The sequence below is a fragment of the Trachemys scripta genome, chromosome 7 (genome assembly GCF_013100865.1).
Source record: "Trachemys scripta elegans isolate TJP31775 chromosome 7, CAS_Tse_1.0, whole genome shotgun sequence".
Lineage (NCBI taxonomy): Eukaryota > Metazoa > Chordata > Testudines > Emydidae > Trachemys > Trachemys scripta.
The window spans coordinates 92,210,729-92,232,706 of record NC_048304.1 but is presented as its reverse complement, the minus strand read 5'-3'; the positions used below and the strand labels follow the sequence as shown (position 1 = coordinate 92,232,706).

The window sequence follows — 21,978 nt, the reverse complement described above, 5'->3', positions numbered from 1 at the left end:
ATTCTCTGTAACAAGGTTGTCACCATATGGATGATGGAATCCATATTGACCAATATCAGAAGACTGATTTCAGTGTAAAGGAGAAATAGCTGGTTATGTGGAGCTGATAGTCTGAGAGCTTTGTGACCTGGCAAAATGTTGGGAGGTGTGGGAGCAATTTTTGGAAGTAAAAAAATAATTTACATGAGAAAAGGGCATAAGGTTATATTTCTAATTGTATACAAATGTTTTAGATTCCAAACATTGATTTTCCCCCCCTATTCATCTCTTCCTAGTGTGATTCTCTTTATCTTTTTTTACAAGCATTTCAATTCAAGGACATCCTTTGATGTGTGTATTTTTCCTGTCATGCTTTTGCTGTCTTATCATTATTATTGTATATATTCATGTGTATCTATACAAAATAAATGGTCAAAGTAAAACTAACATAGACTGTCTTAACTATATATGAAAGGCTGCATTTATTTTTAATATGTAACATGGGAAAGTTCTCTAGTATTTTAACTGGACCAGAGATATGTCCTCATTAGTTTAACATCTAATGATGTACTGTGCTGAAAGATTTAAGGCATGCACACGGATTCTGGCTCACAGCTGTAATGTGCATTATAGGATTTTAGTTTTGGTTTCAGAAGTGTTTCCTTTGAGAAATATAATTCAGTTTTCTGAGTAACAGAATCCTGGTTGCTGAATTTCAGCAGGAAGATGGGGTAAATATTAAATCCTTTCACAGTAACCCCCCCTTCCGTTTACAAGCTCAAATTAACTAATTAATTCTCAAATAATGCTGTGTGGTTTTATGGATACTTTCCCATCAGTGCAATAATTTCACTGTATAAACGCTTGGCTGCATCAAGACCCCAGGTGAAATCCCAGTGGTTCCAGTCAGAAATATGCTTGTGGTAAACTAGGTTAGTAATGCGAGGGAGTAACATGTCAATATCCTTTGTGTCTACCATCCAGTCCTCTCCACCGGACCATACTGCAGTGGGCACAGTCATATCTTCTATCTTATAGAAGGGAGGGACAGACTGAAAGACAAAAATGCAAGTCTCAGATGCTGTCTTAATTTTTAAACAAAAATAATTGATTAACCATTTGACTGCTGTACAAAATTGCCAGATTCATCTGAGATGATCAGTGTTTTGGGACTGTAGTTCTCAAACCGTGGTTGATAGTCTACACAGCACCTGCTGCTGCTCCATAAAGAGCTGCCTTCTACACGTGTCCCAATTCATGTTTGTAACATAGCGTCTGGGTGCCAGGATAAGCCTGCCTAGTTTCCTAGGGATCAGTGCTACATGGGAGTAGTAGGAGGAAAAGGAACTGTTCTCAGAGACTTGCTGCTGGAAAGGAGTTCCTGGTTTGAGAAGACCCAAGACCCATCCAGCTGGAGACAAACATCCAGCAGAGAAGGGAAACAGGCAGTATGCAGAGAAGATCAGAGGAGAAGGTGAACACATGGCAAAGAACCAGGATCAGGAGAACGTGCAAGAAGGGAACTAGAACATATACAAGAGAATGGGGAAGAAAGGAAGCTGGAGGCTGTGCAGTGAGAGAGGAAGACCTGGAAGCGGCAGAGCATGTGCAGGAGGAGACAGGGCCAAGTAACAATGACCTTGTGCATGGGCGGTGAGGACAAAGCAGCAGTGAACACAGGGCAGGAAAGTGAAGGAGAAGGCGACCGGATGGCAGATGAGCAAGTGCAGAGAAGCCTGGGGAAAGAGAGGAAATGAACAAATGATAGAAGAGATTAAATGAGGAGCAAAAGGAGACAGTATGATTAAGTTTTTCAAATGGATGAAACCCATATTAAATACACCCCAAAAGTCCATAAACTAATGCTAATTTTCCTGTAGTCAAACGCTGTAACAGATTGGGGATGTGTTGTACTTGAGCATGGGAAGACAGGAGATCATTCTTATTTTTAAAAGATAACTTAGTTTTCAATAAAAGTCATTTTTCCCTACCTGGTTGTACTTAGCCTGGTTCTCACTGCCATAGTCAAAATATTTGAATTCTCCTGATTTAACTGCCTAGCAAAATGAAGAAAAGAAAGTGTAAAATTAGACCGAATTGTCCACATGCCTTTGCATATCAGTGTGCTGTTCTGCCTTAAACTATCATGAAACAATGATATTATAGTATGCAGGACTTAAATTAGACATTTTGGATGAAATTTTGGCAAAACACACATTGACTTCAATAGGATCAGAATTTAGCCCTTTGCACCTACAACAGCATATTTTGAGCATTAAAAAAATAAAAAAATTACATGCACTTCTTCAAAATCACTTCTCACTTTTCATTGCTGGTGAGTAATTTTTAATCTGTATCTGCTAATAAACAAGTTTTTCTTTTTGTTAACTTCATCATTAACATTGTGCAACAGGGGTGCTTTTTGAGAACTTTGTATTGACAGATTTTGGTATTACATAGTCCATGATTTTTTCCATCTTTCTCTTTCTTGAGACAATAGTCTTAAAATACATCTCTACCCCGATATAACCAGACCTGATATAACACAAATTCGAATATAACATGGTAAAGCAGTGCTCTGGGGGCGGGGCGGCTGTGCACTCCGGCAGATCAAAGCAAGTTCGATACAACGCGGTTTCACCTATAACACGGTAAGATTTTTTGACTCCCGAGGACAGCGTTATATCAGGGTAGAGGTGTATATAAACAATTAAAAGAATTATACTTTTCTTTTGCCTTTTCAGGACTGCTTTCTATACTGGTGTTCTTCACCGAGGGATTATAGGTGACACAAGCAGCAACCCCTATAGTTAGATCATCTTTTCATTATAAGAGCCTGTTTTCAGTTTGCCAAACTTAATAATTTAGGCTGAAATTTTTAAGCTTATCTCAGGCTAAATTCTTTTGGCAAATTTCAGTAAAACCAGTTCAGTCATTTGTTAGAAAATGTCTAGTTTCCCTGAGCCACGTCCATCCTGTGCACTGAATGAGGCAGGGCCCGGTGGAAAAAAATAGTGTGTGATCATGTAATTAAAGATTGTATCATAATACCTATGCACAAGGGGGCTTAATTAAGGTTGCATGAGCAAACTTTATTCTGGAATTTTCTAACTTTTGAGTGTGTAACTTTACAATCTTTATAGTCATAGCTTTCCTACATGCCCGTCCTTTCACACTGAAAACTCTCAGTAACCAATAACGTCAAAGATGGAACTCAAAGGATTATGTCACTATATTAAAATCTCGTTGATAAATAAATGCCTGTCTGTTCTGAATAAATCAGGTTTTAACTATAATCAGAGAGCGCAAGGGAGAGTATAAATAGCAGAATATTGAAAGATTTCAGAAGCTCTACCTGGGCCCAGTGCAGTATGTTTTTAATAGATGTTTCATCTGGAAAGCGGCCTGTGTACACATCCATTCGACTCTGAAAAAAAACAAACATTTTTAGGATATCATTTGTTTTCTGAATGAAATGGGAGAAAGGCAGGATTCTACATAAACAAAACACCATTCAGTTCAGTAACTACAGCATTACAAATCATCCAAAATTGAGCAAGTTGGATAGCCAGAAAAACTGGAATATTTTCAGAAATCTAATTCCTCTCATATCTGTTAATTTTTAAATCAATTACTTAATGATAGTTCTGCCAAAAGTAGTAAGAAAACATCTAAAATATTAAGCTCTCCTTGAACCTATTGTAAGGTTTAATTTAATTCTGTCTGAGTTACAGTTCTGAGTGCTAGATAAAAACAGGCTTGCAATATTTGCCTAAACTACCTCATGCTTTTACCATGTGTAGATCCTGGGGGAAAGCTAGGTGGATACTATTGACCCATTGAGCTAGGTGGATTGTCAGACTATCTGAATATACAGGAAGTGGGAGTTGCTCTCTGTAAACAGAGGAGTCAGGGGTGTTGCTTAAGCAGCCTCATGTAGGAACAGCCAAGTTTGAGTAGAAAGCTGGGCTGAACTTTGTTTCCTGTCGTTAATTTCTGTCCTAATAGAGCCAACTCCCAGCTCCCTGAAGGGTTCAAGTCTTTGACTCTATGTATTGCATGGGACTTTGTTTCAGAGCAGGTTGAGCAAGGTACCAGCTCACACTAGGCATAATTTCCTTTTCATTTTTTTATTCAGAGAACTCCAGTTTGCCATGTAAATGACACCTCTGGCAAATGGACTCTCAACATTTCCCCCAGAGACGAGATTAAATATTCCTGACAACATATGTTTGCAAAGTGTGTCTGTGTGACAGTGGGTACCTTGCAGTGCTGCCAGGAGACATTACTTTAATCTTTGGCTGACTGGTGCCTGTTAAGCCTACAGACAATTTAATAATATTATTGATAAATATCAGTTGGCAACTGGTGCCTGTTAGTTCAGGAACTGCAGACTTTCCTTATCTGGGCTGCATTCTAGTGTAGGGGAGGTTAGGTTGAGGAATGGAATTCTCACACACCACCTCCTCAAATGGACAGATAGGCATTAGGACTATAGCATAACCCATTTATGGCCACTAAGCCACTATACTGTGCTACAATATGTTCTTCTGAGTAATGTTCTGGGGGCAGTGGATCCAACAGCCTCTCTCCTGCCCACCTGTCCCACTGGAAACCAATGCAGATGGCCTACCCCAGCACTGAAAAGCGAGCATTGTGACTCTCCCTGCACAACTGCTCTGGACACAGCATGCACCTGCACCCACCCACCCTGGGGCTTATGTGACACTGCTGTTGTGTAAGTCAGGGCCTGGGACTGCAGGCTGTAAACTCCAAATTTGACTGTGATATTGTAATGCCATGTTAAACATTTACACTGCTTTATTGAGAAAAAGACAGGTAACACATTAGCCAAACCACTAAGCCAACTGTAGGCTACAGAAATTCCCAGTTAAATTGCTTAGCACCAGCTGCATTATTGAGGCATTTGCTTTCTCCATTCTCATCATGTTTGAAAGTCCCTAGCAAAACTCTACAACAATTAAAGGACCCTGATTTACTCATTCCAAATTAAATAATTACACACTTGGCACAAATGCTGTTGAACTGAAAAAGTTAGCTTGATTTTAATCATCACTAAAAAAAATAGGGTTGATATAGATATACACACATACCATATTTATGTTTTTCTCATTGAATCCACCCGCAAAGAAAAATGCATTGGCACAAAGTCTATTAGGTAATTCATAGCAGCATATTTTGGCAACGATCTCTCTCATAGTATTACCCCACCAACGGAAGTCTTTTTTGCCAAGAAAATCCTGTGAAAATGCAAAGGGTATTACTTACAGTGAACGTTCAAAGTGTATTTTGTATAGTTCCCTTATCACACTACAGGCCTGATCCAGGTCATACCCTTAACTGACTTCCTTTAGGTTCTCATTTAGCTACTAGGACCACAACTGTGTTCCATCAACTGTGTATTCCACAGTTAATACATGCATACCTCATGGGATTTTCATTCATTCAAGGCAAGAAGGGGATTTCCCACTCTCTACCCTGACTTGTACAGATACCTCAAAGACATATGCATCAGAATGGTATCAATACGGTAAGCTGAACGTGAAGTTGGAAAATTCACATTCAGATACCTTCTCCCCCACATTTTTTTTTTCAAAATAAATTAAAAAAAATACTTGAATACAGCATTAAAATGGTTAATTTAAACATACTGAAGCCAGGAATTTAACAGTTAAGACTCCGAACAGGGATGTTAATTCTGACACCTTGCACATACTGTGAGAGGCATATGTTTAACAAAACAAACAACCACAAACACTATGGAACATACATGCACTGTGACTGAATTAATATTTCAGGGGCGATCTAAACTGTTTACAGTATATTACCTCTTGTATTATCTGGTAGCATGGGACTCCTGCTCAGGCACAATGCCTCTTTTTAAAGACCAGTACTCAGTAGCGTAATAAAATACAGAGAAATCTCATACCCGCAATGCTCCTTCAGGCGTTAACAACATTTTCACCAGAGGGCTTTTGGTGTGTCCAACGGTGACAGCAGGAGCCAAGGCAAAAAACATTTTGACTTTCTGTGCCAGCTGTGGCATGGAAGAAAATGCTATGAACGCTGAGAAAGTAGAAGAGAATAATTACGGAAATCTTGCAAAAAATAACTGAATACTTACAGGTTTCAGAGTGGTAGCCTTGTTAGTCTGTATCAGCAAAAAGAACGAGGAGTACTTGTGGCACCTTAGAGTAGTGTTTCTCAAACTTGGGCCGCTGCTTGTTCAGGGAAAGCCCCTGGCGGGCTGGGCCGGTTTGTTTACCTGCCGCGTCTGCAGGTTCAGCCAAATGGGGGCTGCAGGAAGCGGCTCAGGCCGAGGGATGTATATCTTCCTATTGTATTTTCCACTGCATGCATCCGATGAAGTGGGTTTTAGCCCATGAAAGCTTATGCCCAAATAAATGTGTTAGTCTCTAAGGTACCATAAGTACTTCTCGTTCTTTTTGCTGAATACTTACAGGCATTTGTATGAAACTCCATCAGAGGGTTCATCAGGACCCAGCATATAGATTTGATTTAGAAGAAATCAGCTTTCATGCAGAATGAAGGAATTTGCTTGAAGTTTAGGATGGTCCTTGACTATGAATCAAGACAGGCGATGACATAAAATAGTTTAGCCAGGGACTGACATAAGAGTGCTGTGGCTGTGCTGAATGAAAAGAGACTAGAGGAGCTTGGGTTGTTTAGTCTGACAAAGCGAAGGCTGAGGGGGGATATGATTGCTATCTTTAAATATATTAGAGGGATTAATACGAGGGAGGGAGAAGAATTATTCCAGCTTAGTACTAATGTGGATACGAGAACGAATGGATATAAACTGGCCGTGGGGAGGTTCAGGCTTGAAATTAGACGAAGGTTTCTGACCGTCAGAGGGGTGAAATATTGGAACGGCCTTCCGAGGGAAACGGTGGGGGCGACGGACCTGTCTGGTTTTAAGATTAAGTTAGATAAATTTATGGAGGGAATGGTTTAATGGTAAAACATAGTAGTCAAGGAAAACCAAGAAATGGTAGGTAAATTGTATAATGGCTGACAGGGGTCAGGCTGGAGACTCTTGCCTATATGCTCGGGGTCTTACTGATCGCCATATTTGGGGTCGGGAAGGAATTTTCCTCCAGGGCAGATTGGCAGAGGCCCTGGAGGTTTTTCGCCTTCCTCCGCAGCATAGGGCAGGGATCTCTAGCAGGAGGGTTTCTGCCGATTGAAGTCACCTAAAACAGGATTGGGGACTTCAACAGCAGAGTCCAGGGAAGGGGTAGGGACGGTTTTATGGCCTGCAGCATGCAGGGGGTCAGACCAGATGATCATAATGGTCCCTTCTGACCTTAAAGTCTATGAGTCTATGAGAACTTATCCCAGAATAAGAACAGGCAGATATGGAAACTGTACCAAGGTCATCATCATTTCAGAGGAGTTAGCAGGGATATTTGTTCATGACCTTTCTGTTTAACTTTCATATCACTTTCACAGCAGAAATGTTAAAAGGAGATTATTTCTTTATTTCTGTGGTCAAATATAGTCCTGATATGGACCTCTTTAGTGCCTATTGCCAAGAAGCAGATCTCTCGATTATCAGTTATTGAGACCAAAAGGATTGTATTTTGTCCCTATTACTAACAGAGAATATGATAACTTGATAAGCCTGAGTTGGAACAATAAGCTCATTTTCACACTTGGGCTAGACTATCCATTAGTATGGAAGAAGGGTGCACCATGCATTTCACCTGAAAACAAAAGCCATGAATTTTTGTGCAGCATCCCTGGGTTAATTTTAGAGGGTATCCTTGTCCCTTCAGCAATGAAAGATTTTTCAGGCTGAAGCATAGTCAAAAATTCTATTTGTGACAGCAAGATGAAGTTTAGCAAGAGAGGAACCTTTGGTGGTCACCAAAACCTCTCTGGTTGTTCTAGGAATCTGTTGGCTGCTCCTGATTATATCACAGGCTCCATGGCTTCAGTGGGACTTCTACCTGAGCCAGATCTGACTGAAAACTGAGAAAGGAATCCTGGACTTAGCTCTATATAAAGTACTGGCACAATGTTACACAAAAGTGGGAGTTGTCTCTGCAATTTTCTGCTTATAAACATATGAAAGAGTGATTGGGCAACAAAATGGCAAATGAAATTTAATGTGGATAAATGTAAAGTAATGCACATTGGAAAAAATAACCCCAACTATACATACAATATGATGGGGGCTAATTTAGCTACAACAAGTCAGGAAAAAGATCTTGGAGTCATCATGGATAGTTCTCTGAAAATGTCCACGCAGTGTGCAGAGGCGGTCAAAAAAGCAAACAGGATGTTAGGAATCATTAAAAAGGGGATAGAGAATAAGACTGAGAATATATTATTGCCCTTATATAAATCGATGGTACGCCCTCATCTCTAATACTGCGTACAGATGTGGTCTCCTCATCTCAAAAAAGATATACTGGCACTAGAAAAGGTTCAGAAAAGGGCAACTAAAATGATTAAGGGGAGGAGAGATTAAAGAGGCTTGGACTCTTCAGCTTGGAAAAGAGGAGACTAAGAGGGGATATGATAGAGGTATATAAAATCATGAATGATGTGGAGAAAGTGGATAAGGAAAAGTTATTTACTTATTCCCATAATACAAGAACTAGGGGTCATCAAATGAAATTAATAGGCAGCAGGTTTAAAACAAATAAAAGGAAGTTCTTCTTCACACAGCGCACAGTCAACTTGTGGAACTCCATACCTGAGAAGGTTGTGAAGTCTAGGACTGTAACAGAGTTTAAAAGAGAACTGGATAAATTCATGGTGGTTAAGTCCATTAATGGCTATTAGCCAGGACGGGTAAGGAATGGTGTCCCTAGCCTCTGTCTGTCAGAGCATGGAGATGGATGGCAGGAGAGAGATCACTTGATCATTGCCTGTTAGGTTCACTCCCTCTGGGGCACCTGGCATTGGCCACTGTTGGTAGACAGGATACTGGGCTAGATGGACCTTTGGTCTGACCCGGTATGGCCTTTCTTATGGTCTTATGTTCTAATAATAGCCCAGAGAAAGCCTTTCGTACTTAGAGAGAGAAAAGTACAATGCAAATGCACCAAATTCTGCTAGCATACCCATAGTGCCGCCCTGAGAGTAGCCAACATAATACAGTTGCTTCTGTCCAGTTTTCTGCAGAATAAAGTTGATCATAGCTTGAAGGTCATATTTGCCCATTTCATGAAAACTGCAATATAAAAATATGAAGTTAGCCACATAATGAAGTTATAGGGCCAGATTCTCAAGTAAGTTATGGCTCCTATGCACCACTAAGGTGACATTAAGGGGCTGGAATTTGGGGATAAATTTCCAGGAGAAAATTCCCATTGTGTAGGGAAGCTTTCTGCTGAGTGCAACTGCATGGGACTTGGGGCTGTGCTTCTGGCTACTACCCCATCCTTCCCTCAACCACTTCACTGGTAAAGGGTCCATTAAAGACCCTATATGAGTGCTGCAGCTTTCAGCAGCTCAGCAGCATCTGAAAATTGGCAAGACTTGCTCTTAGAATCAGGGAGCTGTAACCAGCTTTGCAGGGAGCGGAGCTCTGGCTACGGAGAGAATCTGGCCGGCAAATCCTGCCCACATACATTTGAATGCAGCACTGGTGAACTAAGGGTCTGTCAGATAACAGCTCAAACTCTTCAGGGATCCAGCCCAGCCTAAGTTTGCCAGCCTAGAGTTTGAGGCTTTGTCTCTCTACATAATACAGATGCTTTATTTATTTTTCAATATTGAGTGTGTTTACAAGCCTAGGAAATATAATGCTCTGTTGGCCAAGACATGATGTGTGAATTAATGTTAGCCCAATGCTCTTTTAATTCTGCTTCTGTGCTAAAGGAAAATGGCAATGTGCTTTAGAGGGTATTCTAATAACTAGACCCAGTTCCAGTAAATCACTAACAATAAGCTTGTTAGAAATGGCTCAGCAGTAGTTAAATAATGCCCAAAGAGGAGGCAGCAGCCAATTGGAAAGCTTGATAACATTGCCTGAAACCTGTATTCCATGCATTTTATGTCTGAGCTTCCCCATGTGAGAGAGAATGTGCAGCTGCACCTTTAGCATGGTGCTGCCTCCTCCCCATAGTTCACCTTGCCCACTCTGGACTGGTGCAAATGGAAGAGGGCAGGGCCTGTTCCATGCTCCTCCTTACCCTCTTTGGGGCAAACACTATGCCCAAGGTGAGAGCAATCCCCGTTCTGTTTTATGCTCAGGGACTGACTGCCCTTGGCCACTGGATAGGATTGCAGTGAGGGAAAGTTTCCTTGTGATATTTAATGAACTAAACCTATCTAACAGCACAATATATTTCTGTAGGTGAGTAATGGCCCTGACAATGACGCGTTTCAATGCAAAGGTTTCTACCACACAGAGGGTTCTGTTTAGCGCTGTGCTACATCTTTCAGTCCTAGTGCTACTGAAATCAGTGGCATTAATGATGTGAGTAAGGGGTGCAGGAGGAGGTTCTCTGCTGATTTAAACTGATGGCCTCCCAAGGCCATGACAATGGAGCCAAATGGAAATTCATACAAAATTACAGATCTAAATCCTATCTGATCACCATTGCTGTGCACAAACCACACAAATTGATGTTCACATGAATTAAGAGAAACATAGATCACTGCACATACAGAATTGCCAACATGCAAAACAGTTTGCCATTTTCACTAGTTTCTCTCCAGTTCAGCCTACCTGAAATCCCAAAATTCCTCTTGGGCAATTGAAAATTTCTGATGTCTTTGAGACCAGGTTGTCCCTCTGCTATTTCCTATCCAAACATCATAGCCAGCATCTGCTAGCATGAAGCCCAGGCTGTTGTTGGCCAAATTTTCGATCCAGTTGCTACCTTGACCAAACAATCCATGCTGGAGAAGCACAGCTGGCTTTGGACCTAAATAAATGGAATACTTTACCAAACATGTAGTTCTGTAACATGGCAAAGTGACATACTGTATTTCACTCATCCCAAACACATGCTGATAAAACCTTTATGTCAGAGCACACCCACAAGTATGATACCCCATGGCAAATAATTAGCTATAGTTAAAAGCAAGTGTAAAGAGGAGTTTAGAATGGAAATGTTTAGGGAAGTTTAGCTACGGCTGTCATTAGTGTTCTGTACATATACACATATAATTAGCTTTAATGCTGCTAACAGCTGCAGTTAAGATTTCCTAAGTATTTCCATACTAAATCCCTGTTTTTAGTTGCTCATAACTAAGGCTGGTTGCTTGACGTAACAACAACCAAACAGAACGAAATATACAAAAGTCACAAATTTATAAGAAAAAATCACGGTGCAACTCAGCCAACAGGCATCCAACCTCCCCTGTTCTCAAATTTATGTTATTGCTAATGTCAAAAACCATGGCCTAATCATTCTCAATTTTCCTCACCCTGTTTTTGTAAAGACTTGATTGATTGGTTTTCAGTCTGAGATTTGGGTTCAGGATTTTGCCACAGATATTAAACATGCCTCCAATATATCTTTTTTTACCTGGATTGGTGGGTTGGTTGGTTTTTTTTTATTTTGGATGAGTGTTATTTGGGGTTTTGTGCATCAAGCAAAATGGAGCCATACCTCTGTCTGTAGGTTTTTCTCTGCCATAAGGAATTCTGTTTATTCTCAAGTAATAGCCATCCTCTGTCAGAACTTCATACTCCTTACTGGGATATCCTTCATAGCAGATCAACTGACTCTGAGGGAATTAAAATAAATGTCTAAGATTGTTTACATGTATCAGATTTTTCATTATCTGTTGCAAGGAAGAGAGCATTTCCCACTAGGAAGTGTTAGTGTGAGTGTTTGTTTAAATTTTATGAGTTCCTGCACTTAACTGGTTTCAACAGGGATATGGAACAAAGCCTAAAATAGTGAGAGAATTGTATTCCTAACCTGTCCCAAACCAGAAAGTATTGAAAATATTCCCAGAGACCCTGTTCTCCTGAGATTTCCAGCCCAATTACTTGAACAAGGAGGTGCCAAGAAGGCTGGATTAGCTGTGGAAAAGCTTAGAAAATTTCTCCACAAAGAATGTAAACATTTCCATGTTCTTCCTTCGCACATCCAAAAGTAATGGCATTAGTCAGAAGAGAATAAATATTCAGGAATCTATTATTTGAAAATAGTTTTCATTGGAATAGTCATTTCAAGAAATCCTCAATAAGTTAAGCATTTTAGATGCAAAAAAGATTAATAAATGAGAAAATGATTAATAAATGAGAAAAATATAGTAAAAAGTAACTTTTGATCTGTGATGATTTGTGGAATTTGTCTAAGTACAATTTAAGAATTCTAGTTGATTTTATGAAATTGCTGAAATTGAATGTGTACAATTCACCATCAGCTGTCAGGATTGTCGCCTATCTCTCTGATCAGGGAGAACGGTAGGCCACTCAACTTTGATGAGCCTCCATTCAAATGGAGCACCTTTAGCAAAGAGATGATTGCTGCCCAGAGCAAACCAGTTTTTCACATCTGAACTCCAAGGAGGAGGTAACTAAACAATAGATCATGTGGTGGGACTCTGGTCACCTGATGAGCCTGATCACTGACGAAGAGGAACTCAAAGAATGACGCAAAGGGCATTTGGCCAGGAAAGAGGAACAGAGGGACATGCTGTCATAGTAAAAGAGTTCTATTTAACTGCAGGACTGGCTGAGGAACAAGGAAACTGTGTGCAGAGAAGAGGAGAGACTCCATGATTTGGAGGGAAAAGTCATGTACAGGAGATGGTATCCTGGACTCCTTAGTGTACTCTGCCCTAAGCTCAAAGAATGCTCAAGAGTGCTGAGGAAACTGAGACAGGAAAATGTGTACAGGTATCTAATAGTTTTGTCTAGTTCTGTCTTCCTTGTGCTAGCTAAAGTAAAGAGTGATTGGGTTTTGGAATCTTTTGAGAAATCCATGCATCTGTTTCCTTCACTATAAACACAGAGTTCCCACAAACTAGGAGCTCAGGGATAGGGTGATCTTAAATTATGGGGGAATCTGGGTATTAGCACTGGTGGGGGCCTACCATGGTGGGCCACGAGGCCCTATCTCAGTGACGGGGTAACAAACAAGGAGCCTGTGCCCAGGAAGCATGCCAGAGAGGCCAAGAAAAGAGACAGTGTTACAGACTACTCAGAGTAGGGACGCTTAAAGCACGTGGGCCCAGTATATGAGGCCCAGACACAGCAGCTTAGTGAGTGTCCAGCTGGGGGGAGCTTTGCCAGGACTGCAACATGAACCCAAACAGAAAGGTAATTAAGCACATGGAGGGGAGATAGGTCTGGGTCCCAGAGCCTCAGTATTTAATAATATAAACACTTCATCCTAGTATGTGAGGAGTAGGTTTGTGCAGAGCATTCTGGAAAATGCCAGCTTTAGGAACTCGTAAGAACCAGAAGATTATAAGCAATGGGGTCTGCTGACAGCTCAACTGAACATTGGTAGCAAAATTGACATGCTAAATCTTTCTCAGGGACAATTTACAACTGCAGATAGTGATCATAACATACCTGAGCCAAAACAAGGTAGGTGAACTCCATCTTGCCTAACCTGAAGGGCCAGCACTGCAGGAATCCTGCATGCTCTTGTGTAATTCTCTGACAGCTCTAGCTATTAAAATCCACTCCAATGGGGAGTTTCCATTAAACCAAACTTTAGACTATCTTAGATTTGCTTTGTCCTATAATAATTATGTATCTTTACATCTCAGAAAATGGTTGGCTCCATGATAGAAAGAACTTTATTATGAATCCTCTTATAAAAGTAAGGGTATAAACTACCCCAAATATAAGTGTTTACAATACCACAGAAACACGCCAAACACCAAGGATCCTTTCTGTGCTCATTTCACTCCCTCCTTGAAACCCACGCCCTCTGCAAAGTCTCCATCTATTCAGCTCCACATTTTCTTACAATTTATCTCTTGTAAAGATCCATCTTATGCTTCATACTTTAAATCATAATCATCGATTTAATAATCCCTTAACGTACATACATCAAGCAATTACTTCTCGAAGGGTTGTCAAAAAAGTGTTTGAGCATAACTATTATGTAGACGCATTATTGCTGGCTCAGATCCTCCCTCAAAATAGGGACCCATGAGATATGAGAAGAGAAGAGAGGTGTGAAGAATTTTCTGTCCGGGAACAAGGAAATGCATGGAACTGAATATAAGAGATCACTCCCATTTATAACTGACTTACTCATATGCACACTTATACTTCCCCTGATCTATCCTTAAATTGGAAGGCCCTTTTGGAAAAAACAGTAAGTGTTGCTGTAGTGGGGGAAGGGAAAGAGTTAAAGAGAAAACTTGTTAATGAAACATTATCAATATTAAATATGGACCTAAACTTGGATCCAAAGTTTGCAATCAGGTCACTTGGTAGATGTCTTTAATGAGCTTTTCTAAATCTCAAAACAAGACTCTCCCAAACGTTGTAGTTGAAAATTTGAAATGCAGTCCTCTGTGGTGACGACGCAGGAAACAGAACGCCAGGTTTGTTGGTAGCCAGAGAGCTTTACAAGCCTCTTGCAAAAAGCCTCCCAGGAAAACTTTCCTGGGGTTTTTATTTCTCTCCTTACAACTCTTCTTAGTGGTTACATTCTTGCGCATAGAAGAGCCAGGCAGTATACATGCACATAAGATAACGAACCCATCTCTTGAGCGCGTGAACACCAGCTGCGAGGGTACAATCAAATCAGCCAAATAAGTTTCCCAAACACAAACACTGGATTGAAGGTCACTCCTGCCTCGTAGCCATGGGAGCAGTTTGCCGCGCCCGTGGGCTGGCGATTCGGGAGCTATGCATCCCTACAGTCCTCAACCTGAATCTGAATTTTCAGGCCTATGTCTAATTATTATGTTCCATTATAGTTAAGATTTTCACAAATACTTGACTTACAATATTCATAAACGTTTCAGGATTCAGGTTTCTTTTCTTCTTGATGAGTTCTTCTGAGCTTGTAATGGCTTGTATTAGACAGGCTACTGCAATAAACCACCACATCTTGTTTCTGTGAAAAAAAATGTGTCTATTAATAATATTTCTACCAACATACATCTTGGCTTTGTAACGTTTATCCCAACTCTCTTCTATATCTAAAGAGTGTGAAATACACGCTGGAAAATGGGGAAAAAAAATCACCATTTTACCTGCCAATTCTTACTCACAAGCACAGTAATATTGAATTCAATCGGGGACAGGCCCTACTTCAGTCTCTGTCCTGATTCTGTTGTATTTATGGCCATATCCAACTCTTATTGAACTTACTGAAACACTCCCTTTGCCTGCAATAGAAGATGGATTAGGTCCTATGTGAAGCACTGTTATACCTTGAGCACTACAAAGCAGTTAAATTGCTTCATACCCAGGACCGGTGTTATGTAAGTTAGTGTTTTACATTTTGTTAAACACAGAAACACAATAAAAATAGAGATCAAAAATATGTCAAGGAATACATTCATGCCAGTCAGGTAATGGCCATGTCTAGACATTTGTTATTTTATTATTACTTAATAATATATTGTGGATCAGGAGTCTATTTTATTGGACGTTGACCAAAAACATAGGAAGACATGGTCCCTGCTACAAAGAGTTTATAATCTAACGTACTGCTATAAACCATTATTTCCAGGATTATAAATTTCTCAGACTATTTTTTTTAAATAAATTTGTCAAGAATACATCATAAATCCTCAATACTACTTGACCCATATAGTAATCACATATCCCAAATAAAGACATATTTATAATATGACTGGAATGGCAATTGTGCTTAAAAAACATGACTTTAATATAGCCTGCAAGCACTCTCTGGTTCTGTGCAGTGATACCAACCCCTCACTTTGTTAAAATAAAATTGCTAGACCCAAGTCGGGAGACTGAAAGTTAGGTTTGATTGAAAACAGCACAAAAAGAACCCACTATTGAATGCTGTATTAAGAACACAAAAAATACTCGCCTATATCAATTTAAAGTATCATGCTCAATTCTGGTGAATATTCTTTTGGGCCATGCACTTTTTGAAAAGTACTGTAAATAGTACATTTTACAATAACTTTTAAGTAATGCCTCAATCTATGAAAAAGAACAGATCTACCCTTAGGAGACTTTCTGTCTATTGTCCCTCATTCCAACAATCTTTTCTCCCCACAAAATATATAGACCAGAGGAGTTGCAGTGTCAATTCTCCTCACTCCTTCTGAGAAATGTTACAAGCATTCACCATAACTCCATCTAAGGACCTGTCAAAAACCACATACAAATGTGACACAAACCAAGTGACTGAGGTACAGGTTATTAGTTATTTTACCCCCCAAAGAGCATCTAAAATGTAAACCTGAGTTCAGGAAGGAAAAGATATTACCAACCAGAGTCCACTCACGGAATCAGATAGGATTTGGAGGCTTGAATGATGGCAGTTCAGTCAACACCAGTGTTAAGAGAAGTACGAAGTGACAGACATGCAGTACCTTATTATGTGACACAATTAAAGTAGGTGCATATCAGTAAACACCAGTGATGACTAAAACCATGTTTATTGTGCAATTAAATGCCTTCATTCCCCTCCACTTGCAGGCATGTGATGTCATTTCATGTATTTCCTCAGTTGTTCAGTAAGGCATGGATCCTCCACTCACTTATGCACGAGCTTAACTTTAGATTATTATATTATATGTTGGCTGGATACAAACTCATTTAAATTTAATCTTCTCTTATCACGTTCACACAAAGGAGCTGCTGATCTGCGTGAGTTGTGAAGAGTGTTAATCAGTGCCATATGTCCATATAAAATATATTAATTACAAGTGTATGTGTAGTAACCTGTAATTTTCTAACATCAGCAGTCACTGATAAAATACAACAGCACATGTGTGCATAGTCTTAGTTACAAAGGATTTGGTTAGCTTCTTATCTAGTTCATTCAACTATCTCTGCCAAAGAGCTGATGAGGGCTTTTGTAAATCTATTCCCACTGTTGTGTTGACAAAAATCCCAACACATATAAAATAAACCAAGAACAAATATTTGCATATCGAAACTAAAATTTACTTTCCATGATCATTAGCACAACTACAATTGGATCATGCCAATGTCTGTATTAAACAAATTCAAAAAAGGGCCAAAGCTGAGCAGGGCAAAATCATATTCATGGTAGCATTATTTACAGAAAATGTTTCATGGTATGTGCCCAGTTCCAGTCATTAAAGCACCTAATTATTTTATGTCTAATATGGACTTTTTTCAAAAGAATTATTTATTGAATAAATGAGCATATCAGTAATTGTATCTAGTAGAGCATGTTTTTTGCCAAAAAATAAATGAAAGCAAAATTTAGCCCACAAACTCTTCACTACAGTTATTCTCAGGTTTCAAAAAACAGAATCATACTTCTGCACATGTATGAGTGCGGTATTCTATCAATAATAAAATGTTTTATCTCCATTTTACATTCTCCATTGAATGTGCATCAGAGCAAGCTATAATCGTACAGAAAGCCAGAGCCCCCCATAGCAAAAGTGTAATCGTTCAATCTTATCCTCTGGGATCTCTCTGCTCAAAAGAAGCCAAGCCACTCGTGGGTGACTCTACTCTCTTCACACATCTCCAGCAACAAAGGTCCACAATTTCTCAGATAAGGGGGACAAAAATCATAAACTTCTCAAGCGATCAATCCAATATTTCACTTTAGAGGATAAATCATTTATTCACTCCTCCCTTATTGCTGAAAGGAGGAGCAAAATGAAAACTATCACAGAGGCTAATGACTCAACAAATATAATAGTGTTAATGGTTCCAAATATTAGCTGATCAGTCTGACAAAATCAAAGTGGCCACCTGATCTTCATCCATCACTAGCACAACATTAACCAACCCAACTAGTGCACTGTCCATATCACACTCAGGTCCGAACTCAGATTCATTATGGACACAGACACACGAAGTATGCAGATATTATAGAATTGTCTCACCACAATCTTCTCAAAATGTATTCCCAGGAAGGGCCTTTATGGGAGCTGCTGGATGTTTGGCATCTTTAAGTACTTAAATTCTGGTTTGTAAATGTTGACAAATTATTTTTCTTGTCTCTGTGTTAGTGTAAGCTTCCTGCATAGCATTAGTCTAACCTCCCTTCTGAGCCACCACCTGTTTCGATTAAATATCATCTGACATCTGTGATGATGGTCTGCAGGTCTTCCTTGGTCAGTTTAAATTGCCCTCTAAATGGCCCCAAAGCATTTGTTAGAGTGTGAAGTGTGCTTCCCCTATGTTCTCACCAGCTTCTCTAGCCATCAGCATTGATGTTGCTGTCATTGGGTCCTAATAGCTGAAGTGTAAAGTAATTGTATGGTTCCCCCGCCCCCACACACACTTCTTAACCATCCTCAGAGGACTGGGAGCAGTTCAGGGGCATTTCTGAGCAATGGAGGTTGGAGTGATATTTAATGCCAATATTTAGAATCATAGACCCATAGGGTTAGAAGGGTCCACAAAGGTCATCTAGTCTAAGCCCCTGCCAAGATGCGGTATTTGTTGTGTCTAAACCATCCAAGACAGATAGTTATCCAGCCTCCTTTTGAAAACCTCCAGGGAAGAAGCTTCCACGCCCGCCCTAGGCAGTCTTACCATTCACACAGTTAGAAAGTTTTTCCTGAGATTTCCATGGAAAACCCCTGCCCCCCTGCCACACTCCTGCCCTGCCTGCAACCTCCCCGCCCAGCCTACAGCACGAGGACTCCAGCAGGGGCTTCCCCGCTGGCTGGAGATGCATGTGCCCCAGTCCATTACCTCCTATTTGGGCAGTGGGTCCCCAGATACAGGCAGATTTGTGAGGCTGCAGCCAAAGAAGAAAGTGCTAAACCCAGGATGTGCTAAGCCCAGGCCACCAATACCAGGGCAGGACGAGCAGGGAGAGGTGAAAAGTTGTTGATAAGCGGCATGCCTGTTGCCAGTATCCAGATCTCATTAACATTAATGTCAATGGGATGGACTCGGCTCCTGACATAATGTCGCTATTAACCGAAAGTTGTTAATCTCTGGCTTGCTAGTAACTTCATCCGCTATAAATATAAAGGGACTATTCATATCCCCTCCCAGTGTTGTTAATAGGAGTAATCTCTCCCCTAAAACACCAGACTGGGATGTGATGTCTCCAAAAGTTATAATCATGCAAAGTTTGTGAAGAATTTAATAATTATATAAAATAGATTGTACTTTACAGACTGCATATATTATTTCCTATCACATTCATAGATTTGTTCATAATTCTACAATAATATATATTGATTAAGCTGATTAAACTGAAGGATAACTCTAGCTTGAGTTCAACATTATAGTTTGAGTGAACATAACTGGGAAATGGGGACTGATTGTTAATCCTATGATATTCCTTCCTGTGACTAGATCGCTGTGTGGGCCAAATTCTGCGCTCATTTACAGCCATGCAGTGCCATGGAAGGCAATAGGGTAACTGGCAGAAAACAACACTTCTACTAAATATGTGCCCAGTGCTTTGACATTTGTTGATATGCTGGTGTATGCAATAAAATCATTCTTTTTTAAAACACGCAGTTTAAGCATAGAAGTGTTTGGCTTATTAATGGCTAGAGCTGGGGGCATACCATAAAGTGTTTTCTGCAACTAACGTACACTACAGATTCACTTTGGCCATGCTCTCTTGTCCACTTTTGTATTTGTTTAACATAGACACTGGAGTGAGCTAAAATTTACTCATGCAAAGTCCATTTTAAGTTTGTGTATTTACTTGTGGTTTAGCTATGCCACAGAAAAAGCCCTTACCAGCTCCCAGGCACAGTGGAAACTAACTGAGTTGGACAAGGATCTGACTAAACCCTTCATAGCTAAGTCTTCATGTTTGTGCTGTTGGTTTATGTCAAAAACTGTGGTGATTACAGACCATTACACCCCCTAATGCCCCCCTTATCCTTTAGATTGATACTGAATCACTGCAGAAATGCATAAGAGATTGCATCCCATGTCTGAAGTAGAGTCATTTTCATTCTTTCTCTGGCCCAATGACTATTCAATAATTTCATACAAAGTGAAGCACTTCTACAGGAGAGACAGAGCGCTGCACTGACAGATATCCTCTAGCCCAGTAGTTAGGGCACTCACCTGGGAGGGGAGATACCTGGATTCAACTCTCTAATCCAAAGTGGGGATTAAAACTGGCCTCTCCTATATGCCCGATAAATACCTTAACCACCAGGCTGCAGGCAGCACACCACCACCTCCTTACCCCCATTTTGTAAATAGTTTCTAAATCCCTTTTTGAATCTAACCTGAACAAATTCTTTTGACTAAAACTATTCAGCAGCTTTGTGTCAAATTTGCAAATAGTTTCAGGTTACTCAAACCAGCATTTTTCAGTGAATAATCTAGTCTGAAAACATCACACAGAGCTAAACTGTAGGAATAAAGACCGAGAAGGGGGGGTGAGAAAGGAAGTATTTGTATTCCCATTTTACCAGTGGGGAATTGAGGCACTGAGAGATTAAGTCTTTGGCATAATAAGGGATTTGCAGGATTGGAGCTGGTAGTGATGTGATATAATATAGGGCCAGATTGATGTGGCCTTCACGTGGGTGCTTGAGGAGGATACAAGGAGACCGCACAACTCAGTCTCTGAGCTCACAGGGACAACTCCCCTATCAACCCTGAGGGGTATACACTGATCCCAAAGTTGTGAGGTGGAGGTGAGGTCAATTCCATCTCCCCCAATAGGAAGAAGGATCCCCCTTCATTCCAGGAAACTTGGGGAGGGTACTGTGCCTCCCTGAGCTCCCCTTGAGGAGGTGCATAGCCCCATCATCTCCAACGTTGGGCTGTGCCTAAATGGCACCATTTAGCAATGGCAACTTAGGAATTGCCCTGCCGGATCAAATGCAAGTTACAGCTAGCTCAGTGTCCCCATCTCCAACAGTGCCCAAAACCACCAGCGTCAGAGGATGGTATAAGAACCTCACAGTAGCCAGATGTGGGATAACCCTTCACAGGCTTCCTGCTTCTGATATAGTTAAAGAATCTCAGGTTTGTTTTTTTCACCTTTTGCTGTTTTCTCCATTTTGACCCTCCTAATTTCTCTCTAATTATTTAATGAATGAGTGAAGCACACAAAGTGGTAAAACCCAATAAGTAACACATACAGCTATGCAAGGTGTATTGGTTTAATTTGATTTATTTTTATTTATACGCTCATTATATACACTTCCATCCTTTGCTCTGGATTCTCCTTGACACATTTAAAAAATACAATTATAAATTACTCCGGGACTCCTCTTTTGGCAATAATAAGCATACATACATAACCTTGCAGCCAAAAACATTTATGAGCATTATCATCTCCCACCAAAATCTTCCTAATCCCTCAAAGCAAAGGGAAATAAATAAACCTTAGCAGTTTTTGTTGGTTTTGTGCCCTCCAAATATCACTTTATGAAATTATCTTTCCTTGTTGAAAACATTGAACACACAAAATTTTGCATGGCTGAGGCTAATGTTATTTGAATCAGTCACTTATGTGAGGAAAATGAATCCTGTTATTTTATTTAGTGGGAATTTTCACAACCGTCATACAAATAGTGAAATTTTCATTTTCACATTGAAATATTAAAACCTTCAATTTTTAGGGTTTTCATTTTCATTGTTCAACACATTTCTAGACATGGGATAAATTTGAAGCATAAAAATCTCTCCCCTCTAAGAAATGAAATTCAGATCCTTAAGGAGGTCCCCGAATTACCAGCAGGATAGAATATGATAATGACAAGTAGTGCAAATCCAAGGAATCATAGCAAATACCTTTGTAAACCCTACAATTAGTTCAGATACAAAGCTTATTTCAAAGGACTCCTTCTAAATCTTGCTTAATTCTAAAACACTAATATGCAATTCTATGGATGTTTCTTCATCAGATCAATGATTTCACTGTATACTCGCTCAGG

At 40.0% G+C, this 21,978-nt stretch overlaps 1 protein-coding gene across 1 annotated transcript; it reads right to left on the bottom strand.

The window, feature by feature from the left end:
* Nucleotides 1–797: 797 nt before the first annotated feature.
* Nucleotides 798–16,442, bottom strand: LOC117880357 (lipase member M-like). Its single transcript, XM_034776459.1, has 10 exons — nucleotides 16,384–16,442; nucleotides 14,915–15,026; nucleotides 11,598–11,715; nucleotides 10,709–10,907; nucleotides 9,096–9,205; nucleotides 5,930–6,066; nucleotides 5,094–5,240; nucleotides 3,335–3,406; nucleotides 1,971–2,036; nucleotides 798–1,031 (listed from the first exon to the last, which is right to left on the bottom strand). Exons 2-10 carry the CDS (start codon nucleotides 15,017–15,019, stop codon nucleotides 798–800), a joined length of 1,188 nt encoding a protein of 395 aa, XP_034632350.1. The 5' UTR covers nucleotides 15,020–15,026; nucleotides 16,384–16,442.
* Nucleotides 16,443–21,978: the final 5,536 nt, after the last annotated feature.